Source organism: Monodon monoceros, unplaced genomic scaffold (genome assembly GCF_005190385.1).
Source record: "Monodon monoceros isolate NGI ecotype Baffin Bay Population unplaced genomic scaffold, NGI_Narwhal_1 Super_Scaffold_5, whole genome shotgun sequence".
Classification (NCBI taxonomy): domain Eukaryota; kingdom Metazoa; phylum Chordata; class Mammalia; order Artiodactyla; family Monodontidae; genus Monodon; species Monodon monoceros.
Window position 1 is genome coordinate 10,710,746 of NW_021703782.1, and position 16,853 is coordinate 10,727,598.

Sequence of the window (16,853 nt, forward strand, 5' to 3'; positions counted from 1 at the left end):
CACCTGAAACGTACACAACATTGTCAATCAACTATACTCTGATATCAAATAAAAATTTTTAAAAAATGTTGTGAGGCTAAAATGAAACAAAGTGCGTGAATGGGCTTCATCATGATTGAACGCAACCTAAGAACAACAAGGTTACCAGAGGATGAACCACGAGAACTACCTGCTAATGCCTTCTCTGGAACACTGCATCCTAGAAGTCACACAGATACGTATTTTAGATGAAATACTGTGGGACTGTTTCAGTTACTAAGGAAATACTCAGTACCGGGCTTTGTTGCCAGAAATGACAACAGGCAAACGAGATCTTACCTCACCTCCATCCCCTGCAACACCGCCAATCTAGAGTAAAGAAAATATTAGCAGAAATGCTCACTGATATAAAATGAAGGCAACACAGGTTTGAAACCAAATGGTTAAAGAGAATCAGAGAGGTTGGCTCCAAGTCTGAGCTCTGTGAAGAAAGCAGCGCTGTGTGGGATCATGGGGCCCTCCCTCCTGTCTCCTGCAGCTCCCTGAATGATCAGGCCCAGATTTCTGGCCCCCCAAAATGTGACTATACATTCTAGAACCTCCAGATCTCAGTGGCTACTTATTCTATTCTCTAGAGCCAAGAGCTGCTATATTTTCAGGTTGAACATACTTCCCACAAAGACACGCACTTCCTGGGGAAGGGTCCAGGAAATTGAGTATAGCCATACAAATTCCTGTATGGAATCCGAATTAGGAGTCTTCTGGGCCATTTTCCAGGAGAAAAACTGTTGGAAATATTGCTGTGAAGGACTAAAATGGAAAGGTAACGGTGTTTGTTATGGGCTGAATTGTGTTCCCTCAAAATTCACATGCTGAAATCCTAACCCACTCTGAATATGACCTCACGTGGAGACAGGGTCTTGACAGAGATCATCAGGTTGAAATGTTGTCATTAGGGTGGCCCCTAATCCAATATGACTGGTGTCCTTATAAAAAGGGGAGGCTGGGACACAGAGACAGACACACGCAGAGAAGATGTTATAAGGAGACACGGGGAGAAGATGGCCGTCTACAAGCCAATGCCTGGAATAGATCCTGCCCTTATCACCCTTAGAAGGAACCAACACTGCCAACACCTTGACTTTAAACTTCCAGCCTCCAGAGCTGTGAGATAAGAGATTTCAGTTCTAAGCATCCCCAGTCTGTGGTGCTTTGTTACAGCAGCCAGGGCGGACTAATATAGGGTTTACTTCAGAGTGAAGTACTCATAAGCAGAAGCCATAGAGCATTTCAAGTCAATTAAAAGAGTGGGCCAGGGCTTCCCTGGTGGTGCAGTGGTTGAGAATCTGCCTGCTAATGCAGGGGACACGGGTTCGAGCCCTGGTCTGGGAGGATCCCACATGCCACAGAGCAACTAGGCCCGTGAGCCACAACTACTGAGCCTGCGCGTCTGGAGCCTGTGCGCTGCAAAAAGAGAGGCCGCGATAGTGAGAGGCCCGCGCACCGCGATGAAGAGTGGCCCCCGCTTGCCACAGCTAGAAAAAACCCTCGCATAGAAATGAAGATCCAACACAACATAAATAAATAAATAAATAAATAAATAAATAAAACTCCTACCCCCAACATCTTCTTAAAAAAAGACAAACAAAAGAGTGGGCCAGGTAACCAACATTTGATGTGGGATTTAAGGGGAAACTGAGGGCAGAGCTGTCCCAAGGGGAGAAGTCAGTCCCTTTTGGGGAAATGGATGGACGGTAGACAGGAATAGAGCGCAGAAACTCCACCAGGAAGCCCGTGCTGTCAGCAGGGAGCATCTCTCGTTTGCTCAGGTGCTTTTAGGGGAATGCGGGTCTTAGGTGACTTTGGAGGAGAAGGCCACTCGAGGCAGCTCGCACAACACTGGATCTGAACCACCTTGCATCTGAATCCCATTTCCCTTCCTTGCGAGCTGCGTGAGCTTGACTAGACCTCATCTGGCAGCCGGTTCTCCAGTTTCAGGGACCATGGGAATTCAAGGCGATAACGCATGTGCCCAGGGTCTTTGCATGTCTGCTTCTCCACCTGGAGTGCCTCTGCTCATCCTTGCCAACCCTGCTCTACCTGACTTTCTCCCCTGTTCTCAGGCCTCATTTCTGATGTCACCTCTGGTGGTTGATTTCATGTGTCAATTGGGCCGGGGGAGCCCTGATATTTGCTGTGGACCTGCCGTATCAGTAAACAGAGGATTCAGGATGGAATAAAACAGGATACTGGCCCAAGATAGTGGAGGTGCCTGTCAAAGGAATAATTTCATTAAGCCCAGACTCTTGCATCTTCCCATACACAGAGGAGTGCTAAATTCATTAACTTGAGATGTCTGGTTTTTCTTTAATTAGGAATAATCTTCTGATGTTCAACTGCCTGGATTTTTTGGCAAAAACATCTATATATGCTGGCTCTTCCCTTAACTCTTCGGAACAGTCCCTTAGAGCTATCTGAGAGGCTGTCTCCTGGGCTTAAGTCCTCGGTATAGCCGCTGAGTAAAACATCATTCTCAACTTTAAGATTGTGCATTTTTTTCAGCCGACATTGGTGCAACATCATTCTGGGTGTGTCTGTGAGGGTGTTTTGGACAAGATTAGCATTTGAGTTGGGGGACCAAGTAAAGCAAATTGCTTTCCCCAATGTGCATGGGCCTCATCCAATCAGTTGAAGGCCTGAAAAGAACAAAAAGGCTGAGTAGGGCTTCCCTGGTGGTGCAGTGGCTGAGAGTCCGCCTGCCGATGCAGGGGACGTGGGTTCGTGCCCCGGTCCGGGAAGATCCCACATGCCGCGGAGCGGCTGGGCCCGTGAGCCATGGCCGCTGAGCCTGCGCGTCCGGAGCCTGTGCTCCGCAACAGGAGAGGCCACAGCAGCGAGAGGCCTGCGTACCGCAAAAAAAAAAAAAAAAAAAAAAGGCTGGAATTAAAGCATCATCTCTCCTGGGTCTTCTGCTTGCTGACTCACCCTGCAGGTCTTGGGACTTGCTGGCTTTTATACCTATGTGAGCCAATACCTTCAATTCTTTATAATACATCAATCTCTCTCTCCAGAGAGCCTACTGGACACGGCATAAATATACATCTTGCTGGCTGGTTCTGTTTCTCTGGAGAACGCTAATACAGATTTTGGTACCAAGAATGATTCCAGGTGAACAGAATTTTAAAGATGAGTTTTCCGATTTGGTCTGTGGTTTCTGGAACGGGCTCTCTAATATGATTAGATTTAAAGATGCTAAGGACTCTCTATCCAGTAGTAAAAGCAGCCTGAGAATCCCTGGCAATAGAGATACCCAAAATAATGGAGACACCTAAGCAAGGATCTAGGCAACCATGTATGTTATACCTTTGAACATTTTGGTCAAAATAACAAGTATGATGAGATTGGCTGGTTGTTTCTAATGTTACTGGACAAAGTGGGGAAAGAAAAGTTTGAGCTCAGGGATTCGAATTCCTAGCTCAAGGGCCCTGTAAGTGACCTGAAAGCTTCTATGTCTGCCCTGAAGGAGACCCTTACCTGCTGTAGCCACAGGGCTGAGAGGCTGAAAATCAGACCTGCAATCTCCCCCTGTGACTGACTGAATTACAATGCGAGTTGAACTCCCAGCCTCCCAGGGTGTTTCCTGTTAAACCCAGGCCACGGACTGGGAAGGAATGGGATCCTGCAAGTTGGAATGGGGGTGTGTGGGAAGACCCTGATGGAGCTGGGGAACTTGAACCCTAAATTCTGATGCATCTCCTCTGCCAGTGGCAGCAGTCTCTCTGTCCCCAGGAGAAGTGGCCTCTCCACCCCCGCCCGTCCCAGGGTGTTAACCCTGCGTTACCTGCGGAAAGGGTAATGACCACCCCGAGGCAGCTGACAAGCAAGACATTGCTGGTTCTCCCCAGTGTCAACCCCACCACCGCTCTTGGCGTCTAGACCTCTGAGCAGACTCAAGTCCCAGCAGCCCCTAAAGTGAGGTACAGAGCGTGACCCGCGAGGAGGTGCACTACCGTCTGCGTTTTCTAACTCCTGCAGACAGAAACCCGGGCCGCACGTGTGGGGATGGGTGTTAAGGCTGTGGGATAAATCGTGGAAGGAACGGAAAGTTGGATCGGGCGGCATTTATTGCCACGGGCTCACTAAGCAGGGATTCTGCATCTAACTTTGCATCTTGGGGAGGAAGACAGGGCTCTAACAGTTTGCTTCGCTGCTTGGCTGAAATATGGCCAAAAGGAGATCCACAGTGAGTGAATTAGAATTGCCAGACCTGCTTTGGTTTAATGTAGAGAAAGGGATTCCATGACTTAGGGAGACGGGAATGTTCGAGTGAGTTTATCATTTGAAACTCACCCACCCTGGGAAGGTCCAGAAGACATGCCTTTCACCACGACTGTGAGAGATAAACTTGAGAGAGAAGCCCTGGCATCCCTGGCTCTTCTCTGTGGGCCAGACTTCACAGAGGGAACTGCAGTCACGGAATTGGGAAACGTAACCACAGTGAGAGTGATTGGATCCGTGGTGGCAGGGACCAGAGGTGGCACTCAAGCCCCGAAGGCAAGGAGGGAATGGTCCCTGTGACTGACAGCAGGGTCAATGCCGCAATCAGAATGGCCTTTAGTCCTGCAGACTGATGGCATTGGCTAGCTCATCATGGGGTTCCTAGAAGTGAAATAGACAGGAAGCCTACTAATTCTTACTTGTTCTGTGTAAGCAGAAAAGTTCTAGGTCAAGTGAACAAGAGTCTAACTTGAATCATAAAAACAGAGTGTCATAACCCCCAACCAGTTCTCAGACTTGAGCCACTTTACAGACTCAGAACCCCTTGAATGAAGAAGCCAGGTCCCCTCGAGGAAGGACCCTTGTACACTACCGACAATATTTACTACTAATCATTTTTCCAGCCATCCCCAAAGGCCCCTGTGGTCTTTTGCCAGGATAACTGTGCATTGGGCAAGAGGAAATAATCAGAACTTTCAGGAACCCCTGGACACAAGCTCTGAACTGACACTGATTCCAGGAGACCCAACCATCACTGTGACGCACCAGTCCGAGTAGGGACTTATGGCGGTCAGGTGATCAATGGCGTTTTAGCTGAGGTCCATCTCATGGCGTCCTATGTGAACACTCACCAAAGGTGATATCAGCAGAGGAGGATTTTAATAATCAAGTGAAGAGGACGACTTGTTCTATGGATTCCAGTCAGGCTTCTTCTCCAGCCACCCCTGTCATCAACCAACGGGCTCATGAACAAAATGGCCATGGTAGCAAGGATGGAGCTTATGCATGGGTTCAGCAACACGGATGGACTTCCAGGCACCAACGCTGACCTGGCTACAGCCACTGCTGAGCACCCAATCTGCCAACAGCAGGGACCAGCAACGAATCCCCAATATGGCCCCATTCCCCAGGGTAATCAGACAGCTACCTGGTGGCAGGTTGATTATACTGGACCACTTCCATCATGCAGTGTTTTGTTCTTACTGGTTTAGACACTTATTCTGGATATAGAAGTGCCTTCCCCGCATGCAATGCTTCACCAAAAATACCAGCCATGTACTTGCGGAATGCATGATACATGGTATTCCACACAGCATTGCTTCTGATCAAGAAATTCATTTCACGGCAAATGAAGTGCAGCAGTGGGCCCATGATCATAAGATTCACTGGCGTTACCATGTCCCCCACCGTCTTGAAGCAGCTGGCTGAACAGAAGGGTGAAATGGCCTTTTGAAGACTCAGTTACAGTGCCAGCTCTGTGGTAATACCTTGCAGGGCTGTATATGCAACAAAAACATGGTGCTGTTTCTCTTACAGCCAGGACTCAGGTCCAAGGATCAAGAAGGGGAAATGGGAAGCCACCGCTCACTATTAACCCTAGTGCCCCACTAGCAAATTTTTTGCTGCTTGTTCCCAGAAACTTATGCTCTGCTGGCTTAGTGATTTTAGTTCCAAAGGCGAATATTTCTGCCAGGAGATACGGTTCCATTGAACTGGAAGTTAAGACTGTTGCCTGCTCACTTTGGGCTCCTCATGCCTCTGAAATAACAGACAAAGAAGTTACTGCACTGACTGGGATGATTGACCCTGACGGCCAAGGAGAAATCAGATGACTTCTCCACAATGGAGGTAAGAAAGAGCATGTCTGGAATCTAGGAGATCCCTTAGGGCGTCTCTCAGTATTACCATGTCCTGGGATTAAGGTCAATGGAGAATTACAACAACCCAATCCAGGCAGGACAACTAATGGCCCTTCAGGAATGAAGGTTTGGGTCACCCTACCAGGTAAAGAAGCACAACCAGCTGAGGAGCTTGCTGAAGGCAAAGGGAATATGGAATGGGTAGTGGAAGAAGGTAGTTATAAACACTAGCTGTGACTCTCTGACCAATTTCATGAGCGAGGACTGTAATTGTCAAGAGTATTTCCTCATTGTGTTATGATTATATGTTGACATATATGTGTATATATCTTTGTTTTATTCCCTCTCTTATCCCCTTACTATGTAACAAAAAATACAAAATGTATTGAATTTATATCACAGTATTTAAATATTGTTAACTTTATATCATAGTATTTAAGTTATGGGATATTAAGAAGAGTAAACATCACTCAAGGACTTTACCTCCTCTTCTGGGGAAGGGGTTAGTGCATTTTGGGTTACTCTCAGGATTGTTATATCATGTATATTAGGCAGAATTCTGACCTTGTTACTTTCTTTATTTGGAGATTATGTATGTTTTAAGGAGATGTGCATGGGTGTCAGGTGGATGAGGGACGAACTTGTGACAGTTCATTTTTATGTGTCAACTTGACTGGGCCACGGGATACCCAGATATTTGGCCAAACATTATTCTGGGTGTGTCTCCATTGTGTTTATGGATGAAATCAACATTTAAATCAGTACTGAGTAGGAACTCTGCTCAACATTGTGTAACAACCTAAATGGGGAAAGAATTTGAAAAAGAATAGATACATGTGTATGTATAACTGAATCACTTTGTTGTACACCTGAAGCTAACACAAAATTGTTAATCAACTCTACTCCAACATAAAATAAAAAGTTAAAAAAGGGCTTCCCTGGTGGCGCAGTGGTTGAGAGTCCGCCAGCCGATGCAGGGGACACGGGTTCGTGCCCCGGTCCAGGAGGATCCCACATGCCGCGGAGCAGCTGGGCCCGTGAGCCATGGCCGCTGAGCCTGCGCGTCCGGAGCCTGTGCTCCGCAACGGGAGAGGCCACGACAGTGAGAAGCCCGTGTACCGCAAAAAAAAAAAAAAAAAAAAAAAGTTAAAAATAAAATCAGTGCTGAGTAAAGCAGATTGCCCTCCTCAATGTGCGTGGGCCTCACTTAATCAGTTGAAGCCTGAATAGAACCAAAGGCTGACCCTCCCCTGAGTAACAGAGCATCCTCCAGCCTGACAGCCTTTAACTGGCACACTGCCTCTTCCTGGTTCTACAGCAGCTTCCAGCCTTTTGAGTTGAACTAGGACATCAGCTGTGCAGATTTTGGACTTGCCAGCCTCCAAAATCACATGAGCCAATTCCTTATAATCTCTCTCTCTCTCTCCTATATCTCTGAAGAACTCTGCCTAAGACAGGGGTGAGATGGGAGGAGAAGAGGGCATCAGAGTGACAGGCATCTGAAGGGCAGATGGTTGAGAGCACCAGTAAGGGGGTGGGAAGGGAGAAAACAAAAGGAGACAGAGTTTCCGAAAGATGAGCTCTACCTATATCTCTCTGTGGGCCCAATTAAACAGATCCGCACATAAAAATCCAAATTTGTATGTCGGGCAAAGTGAGGAACCATATACTTTTCCAAAAGAGGTTGGCAAGGACGTAAAAGCCGCCAGTCACCCCAGGAATTTGCTGCAGGATTGTATCAGCCCACTGAGATTTTTGCCCAAAACCAGGTCCTTCTGTGTTTCCCAAGGTCACCGAGGCCCTCTGGGAGCTCCCCAGCAGCCCGGCCCAGATCTGGCTCTCACCTCGTAGGATGGTGACGTTGCGCAGGATCTCCCCGTGCTGCGTGTCCACGGCCTTCATCTCCTCCATGACCATGGACAGGTTGCGGACGTTGAAGTCCAGGCGGGCGCTGAGCAGGCCGAAGCGCTCCCGGAGCAGGTCGGTGGTGGCCAGCATAAGGGAGACGGTCTTGTTCAGGTAGTAGAGCTCCTCGGCCTGGGTGTGAAAGCCCAGCGTGCAGGAGAGCCGCACGTCATCCAGGTACTTGAGCATGCTGTACACGTGGCTGTCGGTGGCGTTGATGTTGGTGAAGATGGTGCCGATCTCGATCTCATGGGAAGCCATGCGTCCTTCCAGCGTCTCGAACCTCTCCACCGTGCGGTTCTGGGCGTAGTGGGTGTGGTACTGCAGGTCGTGCATGTTCTCCTCATGGTCATCCAGGAAGGACGAGATGTTATCCAGCTGCAGCTGCAAGCCCATGACCTGCAGCACCAGGTCATGCATACTCTCAGAATTCTGGCTGATGCGCTGGGAGGAGGCCCCCAGGGTGGCCTGGAGGCTCTTGACCGCTTCTCCCGTCTTGGCCGAGGTGGCGCGCAGGCTGCTGAAGAGCCGCGTGTAGTTCTGCCAGTCGGCGATCATCTTCTGGAGGGTTAGGGTCTCCTCATCTGTCTTCCGCCGGATCCCGTGGATCCACTCAGAAGTCTGCCCCACGGTGAAGTTGATCTGGTGCATCGCAGCCTTGACGTTATAGCACTCCTGGGTGAGGTCCTTCAGAGAGAGGTCCAGGCCGGCTGTGGTGGCCTGCCAGCCTCTCACCTGGGCCAGGAAGAGCCCCAGAGACTGGTTGATCTGGTGGATGGAGAAGGAGCAATTGCCCATCTCCTGGGAGATCTGACCGCTGGTGGTGGAGAGCAGTTCGTGGGTCTGGGAGGTCTGGTCCAGCTGGACCTCCTGAGCCAGAAGCATCTTCTGAATTCCCTCCAGCTCCGCCTGCAGCTTTCTGATCTCTTGCCCCAGCTGCCCAGCCTCATGGCAGAAAGAGCAGTTGTTCGGGGCTTTCAGCTCTTCAGGAGAAAGGGACAACATTTTGAGTTGCTGAAGGATCACGGGACAAAGGTTGCTTCTTTAATATTTCAGAGCATAATGAATTGGCAAGTGGCTTTCCTATCCCTCTTCCTTTCCTAAGACCTGCTATGAAATCCTTTTTGGAAAAGTCTTGCCACCACTATGCAACCTTATTTCTACCAAATGTCTTTACTCTGACCTGAAATGTAGGCTTTAGGATATTTTCTCCATCTCACCACCAAATTCTTGAGAGTACGTATCTTCATAACTTTTCTGAGGTTGCCAACAACCTCCCATTTACATTTTATTTTTACAATTTCTCCCCACATTTTAATATTTGTGCTTATCTGAGCCCGTCACAAGCTCGTGGAGAAAAGGGTACAGGGATAGTTTCCCCCCGTGACTGATGAGAAATGAGGCTCAGAAAAGTGACTTGCCAAATGTCACTCAGCTAATTAGTGGCAGAATAGGACTTCCTCTTCCCACCAAGCAGACCCCCTCTAAACCCTTCTATTATGGCTCCTTCTGTCTCATTCTCAGCACGAGAACGTCCCTTGTGAAAGCAAGAGATAAAGAGACAGTAAATTGTGCAAACTTTAAGGCAGTGATGAGGAAAGGGCCGACTTGTCAAGAGCATAGGGAAGATCTTAAAAATAATTTCAGATACGTGAAGATATTTGGCGAGTGGACTGTCTCCGGCTTGCTTCTCTACCTGGAGGCTCTGGCTAGATCCATGCCACTCACAGAACCCCGAGCCCCATCCCTGGGTGCATCCCAGGGTAGCAGCCCTCATTGGCTGGATGTTCTCCAGCTGGACAGGGAGGCCGGGAGCCATGGCTGTCTTTCCCTCATGCCTTGAAGCTTGGTGAAGGCTGCCCTGCTCCAGGGCACCATGGCATGGGAGGAACCCTGCCCCCCCCGCCCCCTGTCAAGTAATATCGGCCTTCTGTCACGGTCATTAGCACATCTGGACACTGGACACTCACCCAGCCCTTGGAGATTTTCCTGCATAGACACAAGCTTCTTGTCATAAAGGGCCTGGGCCAGGGAGATGTCTTCTGAGAGAGAGTCCACTTTCCTGAAAACTGCAGGGGAAACAGAGATGAGAAAAGGGTCTTAGCTCAGAGAAACAGCAGTTGTTTGTTAAGAAGACAAACCATTTATCAGCCCCTCTGCGGCCAAAACCGTTCACTCTTCTGTGGAGCTGCCCAATGGCCAGAGTCTGTCACACATCTCTTAAAAATATATATCTGTGTGTCTATATATCTATAGACATGGATAGATATAATCTTTTTATATATCTCACTTAAGTGTATATATGTGTTTATACATATGTGGGTATATATGTGTATATTAGAATATGTAATAGTACATAAATTATACATATACATATCTAATTTCCACCCCCCTCAGATTTTAGACCTAAGATCTGACCACAGGGTAGAATGGGGACAAATAAGAAAGGAATATAAAAATAAAAATTATTCTTAATCCTATCCATCTCCGTGCCTCACCTGAGTCCCAGCTTTGTCTTTAATATCTAGTACATTGGAGTGAACAAACCTACAGGCTTCCCTTAGTAAAAAAGCTTTTTTTAAAATCTGAAGCTAAGAATGGAATGAGATTGCGGTTAAGAAACTTTCAAATTTGTTTTCACTTTTTAAACATAAATTGTGTTAGTATCCAGAGGCAGAAGCCACCTGAAACTGGCAGCACGCCATCATCTGGGTCAGCCACCACAGTCATACAAACTGCTGAGTGTATGAGAACCACCAAACTTCAGATCCCTGGGCCTCGCTGGCAGGACTCTGACTTAGTAGGTCTGAGGGAGACCCAGGAATTTGCATTTTAACAAATCCTGGGGGCAGCCCTGACGCAGGTACACATCCAACTTCACTTTGAGAAACACAAAGGCCATGGCAAGGGCTTAGACATTGTCCGATCTGGTGATTTCAACCCTGGATGTACACCAGAAGCATCTGAAGAGCTTAACTACTGAATTAATTCCATTATCCGAGGGGGGGCCCAGGCATCCATATTTTTTTACAGCTCCCCGATGATTCTAACATGGGGCTAAAACTGAGAACTACTATCTAGTCCTAGCCTCTCATTTACCAGTAGGAAAACAGAGGTCCTGAGAGGGGAAGTGCCTTGTTCAAGGCCACACAGCTAATTATTGACCAGAAGTTACGAGTTAGTCTTTGCAGTTTGAATCAGGCACTAAGAGCCCCTAGTCAGGAAGATGCTGGCTCTGGTCCGTGAGCCACAGAGATGTGTGTTTGTCTTTGTAGGGGGTTTTGGCACTGAAAGGACCCCTGATGAGAAACCCCCCCGCAGCCCGGGGTGGAGAGCCCCGGATGAGCGGGATGCTGCTGGCAGCCTGCACTCACCCAGAGAGGCCAGCACGGCCACAGACACCAGGAGGAAGGCCAGAAAGAGGTAAAGGATCCGCACCGATGTGTGCAAAGACAGGTTCTTCTGGCAGCGGCTGCAGCGGGGCCCCGGCCGGCCTGTGGAGAGGCGGGACAAAAAGAGGCCGGTGGCAGAGGCCGCGGCTAAAGGGTCAGTTCTCCTGCTCTGGCCTGTCTCATCCCATTTTGAACCAGCCTCAGAAAGGGAGCTGTCCTGGATCCTCGCCTCTACCCACTTCACTGCCTTTTCTGGAGGTCCTAGAGCTTTTACGAATAGGCAAGACCACAGTGAGGATCTTCAGAGTACGCGCCCATCACACCATCATTCTGTCTCTATGGCATCGTCATTCAGCCCGTGGTGCAGGAAAACACCTCTTCCCGAAACATCAGCCGCCTCACAGGGCAGCCAGCCTTGTCTCACCATTGGGTGACCAACTCCTCCCAGTTTGTCTAGGACTTTCCTGGACTTTAGCACTGAGAGTCTTCTGTTCTGGGAACTCCTTGGTATTGGGCAAGCCAGGATGGTTTGCCAAGACTGTCTCAGTTTTAAAGCTGTAAGTCACACATCTTGGGAAACCCCTCAGTCCCAGGCCAACCAGAAGGTTGGTCGCCAGTCCCCAAACTTTGCAGGTAACCAGAAGTTCTCCTGGAAGCCAAACGGATGATTCCAGTGTATCAGTTGGTCCTTATCGTAGAGGAAGGTTGGAAGAAGGTGTTCCTGGCGGCTCTGGGAGGTGGCCAATGGCCAGCAGGAAAGCTGTGATGCTCCCAGCTGTGAAATTTCTAAGGTGGATTCAACTTCAGCTGCACGTTATGAGTACCAGGAATGTTTAAATACCCGGATGCCCTTCCACGCTCCAGACCGAAAGAGATCAGAATTTCTAAGGGTCGGTCTCAGGCGTCCCTGGGTGGTTACAATGCACAGCCAAGACTGAGAACAGCTGCTCTAACCTCTACTGAAATCCACCGAGAAGCCCTGCTGCAAGTAACAGTTCAGAGGGCGTTGGTTTCTCAGGTCAGCCACATGCCAAGCTGGTCCTGTGGGCCTGAGAACGACGGGCCACTTGATGGGCATGGGATACAATGAAGGGGATAGTTCTGGGCCAGCTGGAAGAGAGGCCCTGGGGGAGATGGTCCCGGACAGGTCTGAGGAGGAGCCCTGGAGACAGAGGTCACGTGTGTCAAACTCGGACTTCATCTGTACCGCATAACCCAGGCCCATGCAATGCTTCCAGGGAGCAGCGGGGAAGGCACAGCCAGGACTTTGAAGCCATGCAGACAGTCAAGTCTGTCCCCAGCCTGGGATCAGCCCGGTGCCCTTACCCTCCTGTGTGCACGGGAAGGACGGCATGTCCTCGTCGTCGTCGGCTGCCAGCTCCTCTTCTGTAACACACAGCGCATCTCCGTCGCCAGAGGCCGACCTCACTGTGATGGAGCCAGAGCTGTCAGATCCAGGCTGGGGAGCCACGCCCACCCCTCTCCAGCTGCCCCATTCTTTTACTGTCCCCACACCCTAAGCCCACCCCCGCCCCTGGGTCCAAGTCAGCCCACCTGAGCTCCAGGTGACCTGACAGCAAGCAGAGCAAAGAAGGATGGAGGTCAGAATCAAGTGGCTGAGGAACTGGGATGTCCCAACACCTCTGGGGGAGGAGAGTTCATGATCTCTGGCAAACTGGTAAAGACACGCAGGCCAGCCCAGGTGCCTTCTCTATCTGTGCCTTGTTCAGACCCCTGGGGTGGAGTAAGAAAAGGTTGCTTGATCTGGCTCAGCACCCTTCCATTCCCTGACACGTTGTAACCGAAGCAGGATTCTGCTTCTGCAGGGACAAGGGCGAATCTGGCCCCAGCACAGTCCCCGCCAAGACTCTGCATCCAGCCCAGCTGGGGGGCTTCGGAGAGGAGGAGCTGGCAGTGTGAGGACACGGGATGGGCACAGCCTCTGCCTCACACATTGCCTTGTGCAGGACGTGCCGGGGGTGGAAGGGACCGCGGCAGGAACAGATCTCATGCCGGAAGGCTGATTCCACGCTCGTTCCCTGGGATCACGTGCTCTCTAAATAAGACCTAAGTGATGTATCCCCTCATTCAGAAGATTGCTCCCATTCCCCCAGACACTGCATAGCCCTTCCTCCTTACAAGATCTGGTCTTTTTATGAATGACCAGAAGAAAGATGTCCAATATTGGCAGAATGAGCCGGACCTCCAAGTGGGTGTTTGAGAAGTGAGGTGGTCTGCATCGAGCTGACCAGGGCTTCTGTGCTGGGAGGTCGGGGTGCAAGCTTACGATGACAACTAAATTGCCTGGCAGGTAGTTGGCGGGGGGATTTTTTAAGCTACGCCTGAACATCCAGAGGCAATAAAAGAAAAGATCAATACGTTTGACTACATGCTAGTAAAACAACGGCCACAAAAGCAAATGACAAGCAGGGAGAAAATACCCACAGCATACATCACAGATGAAGAGTTAATATACCAAATTTATAAAGAGCTTTTAAAAATGGAGGAAATAAAGGACCAAAAATCCTACAGAAAAATGAACAAAAGACCCAAACAGGCAATTACGAAAAGAGATACAAAAATGGCCCCTGAATAATTTAAAAGATGTGCAACTTTACTCATAAGACAAATGCAACTTAAAACTACACTGTGATAATATTTCTCACCCATCCCATTGACAAAGATGCAGAGGACAATACACGTTGTTGGCCTAGGTGGTGGGGGGAGTTGGGGTCTGAATGCAAAATGGCCCAAAGCTTGTGGAGCGGGGGTTTAGCAGATGCATTTACCCTTCAACACAGCAACCACACTTTTATGAATTTGTCCAGAATATAGACCTCCAACAATCTGAAAATATATGTGACAAGGTTATTCATTACAGGATTACTTGTAATTACAAAATTTGGGAACTATCTAAACGTACAACTATAGGAGATTGGTTAACACACGATGGCACGTATACATGCAATGGGGCTCAGTGCAACTATACAAATGAATAAGGAAATCTCTGTTAACTAATGTGGAGTCGTTTCCAGGAGATATTAAATGAAAACAGCAAAGCAGCACATATGGTATGTCACTTTTTTGTAAGAAAGAAGGGAAAATAAGAAAACACGCATATATCTGCTTATCGTTAAAAGAAGATAAACAGGAAAAGTAAACTGAAAAACAATGAAGTTGTTTTCTACAAGGGATGGGTGGGGACAAGGGACATACGAAGGAGTCGCAGTTCTCTGAATATAATTTTTTTGTGTAGTTTGACTTCTGAAAACATGTTAATATCTTACATATTCAAAAAATTCAATTTTATTAATAAAAAATACTTGGAACCAAATAAGCCTTGCTTGCTTGAATAAATACAATAAACATACTACGTGGGGAAAAAAAGGAAAGAGGAACTAATCTGAGTAAATTATGACACAGTTTGGACTCTGTAATCTCAGTCTAGGATGTGATAACGTAGGATTGGGGAAGAAGTGCAAACAAATCTTGAACTTTTAAAGCAATTTTATTTCTTGGTGTAGCATGGGTAAAGCAATTCCGAAGTTATTTTACATTAATTCAAGATTCAGCAAATAGAGTAAATGCATTGATGTGGTTTGGACCCAGGGTTCTCACTGTGAAAAAAGGGATGCAGAAATATACAACGGGAGAGACAAATAAGAACCCCTTGGAGCTGGACTGAAATTTGAAGGTATCAGTGGGGATTAGTAATTTCTAAAATATGTTTATGTGTGTACCTATTTGTTTATGTTCATATATAGGTATAGATGCATCTATATTTGTAGCTATGTGTATGCATATAACTTTGTTTGTTGAAAGGTCCAGGAAGCAAAGACACCAAAATAGCCCTGAACACCCCTAGCAATCCAGTTGGTCTCTAATACCATTTCCCACTAAAAGGAACCCAGGCTTCTTAAAGAAATGGATGATTTTAGAGTTGGGGCAGAGGGTAGGTAGAAGATGAATCTAGAACATCTTGCTATTTCAGAAATTAAGGGAATGCTCCAAAAAAAAAATGATAGGGGCATATCAAAAAGAAATCGAAACCAGCCTGAAGATGCCCCCACTGGCCAAATCTGGGACAATTTGAGCACTAAAATAATTAAGTATAATAATGAAATTACAAGTCATTGAAAAAACAGGAATCCATACCAATGATAGACAGACAGACAGGCAGGGAGAAGGGAGGGCTCTTCTTACTGCTGGAGTTGGGAGATCAGGACTGTGCAATCATCATGGTAAAGAGACCAGATCATGCTAGAACCATCAGTGGATGCCACCTCTTGGGAAAATTTTGAGGAAGAACAGTATATATGTATGCTTACGTATAAGCCTTTATCCATGGCCTTAAACTGTCTGCTTACAGACTACTTATTAGTTGCAAGGGAGGAAAAAACCCAGTAATTACATAGTGGGGAAATCAGGCAACGCTGACCAGCACACACCATCATTTACGTAAGTTGCTGGCCAAGGGTGCATAACCACAATCGAATCATGAAGAAACATGAGAAAAACACAATGTAAGCATTGTATTTTTAAAAGTTGGGGGGGGGGCTGTATTTTTCGAAAATATTAGAGTCAAAAAAGACAGTTGAAAGGTGAAGAGACATGACAACCAAATGCAATCCTTAATGTTAAGCTAGAGCCTGCTAGAGCCTGGAGGGAAAAGAAAATCCATCGAGGTTATTATCTGATCAACGAACATCGGAATACATATGGTACATTAGATAAAGAACTGAAGCACATTCATGAAGTTCATAATTGTACCCTGATCATATTCCTGTTCTTAGGAAATCCACACTGAAATATTCAGAAGTAAAGAACCATGATGTATGTAACTTACCCTCAAGAGCTTCAGGAAAAATTTATGTGTCTGTGTGCGTATGCAATAAGTGTGTGTATGGATGATACTGCAGTGAAAATCCTTATACGTAAAATGTTATGCACATATAGGGCTTTCTTTAGACAGTTTTCTAAAAGTGAATTGACTGGAGCAGATTGTAAGAACATTTTAATGTTCTAGAAACCAATGAACAAACTGACATCTAGAAAGGGCATACAAATGACACTTCCACCCACACAGCATATGAATATATACTGATATACTAGTCCTTCCCCAGTGAGTCTTATAAAAAATAAATGTCTTTATGAGTTTAACTCAAAGAATCTCCATATTTTATTTTGCACATTTAAGAATTATTAGTGAAATGGAACGTTTTCAAGTGCTTACTAACCATGCCTTTCCACGAATTAACTATATGTGGCCTTTGCCCATTTTTCTGTTGAACTGTTGATTTTTCTTTTCACAGAAGGTTTTGATGAGAACATAACCTATCATCATGTGTCTTGCAGATGTTTCATTATATTTATTTCTGAAAGTTGTTAAAGCTTGTGTGTGCATAGCTTTGGGGCCACCATAATGCACTCCAGGGGGAGG

At 47.2% G+C, this 16,853-nt stretch overlaps 1 protein-coding gene across 5 annotated transcripts in view; it reads right to left on the reverse strand.

Annotated features, from left to right (window-relative positions):
* The window catches only part of SCARA3 (scavenger receptor class A member 3), a 56,327-nt gene that overhangs the window by 22,698 nt on the left and 16,776 nt on the right, over positions 1-16,853 (reverse strand). For 4 of the 5 annotated variants that reach the window (XM_029203945.1, XM_029203944.1, XM_029203941.1 and 1 more), the window contains 4 exons: positions 12,740-12,841; positions 11,396-11,515; positions 9,992-10,090; positions 7,961-9,004 (listed from right to left, as the gene is read on the reverse strand). In XM_029203945.1, the coding sequence (XP_029059778.1) occupies positions 7,961-9,004; positions 9,992-10,090; positions 11,396-11,515; positions 12,740-12,841 (1,365 nt within the window). Of the gene's footprint in view, positions 1-7,960; positions 9,005-9,991; positions 10,091-11,395; positions 11,516-12,739; positions 12,842-12,967; positions 16,545-16,853 lie in introns of those variants that run through there. The other variant, XM_029203943.1, reaches the window with a different exon arrangement.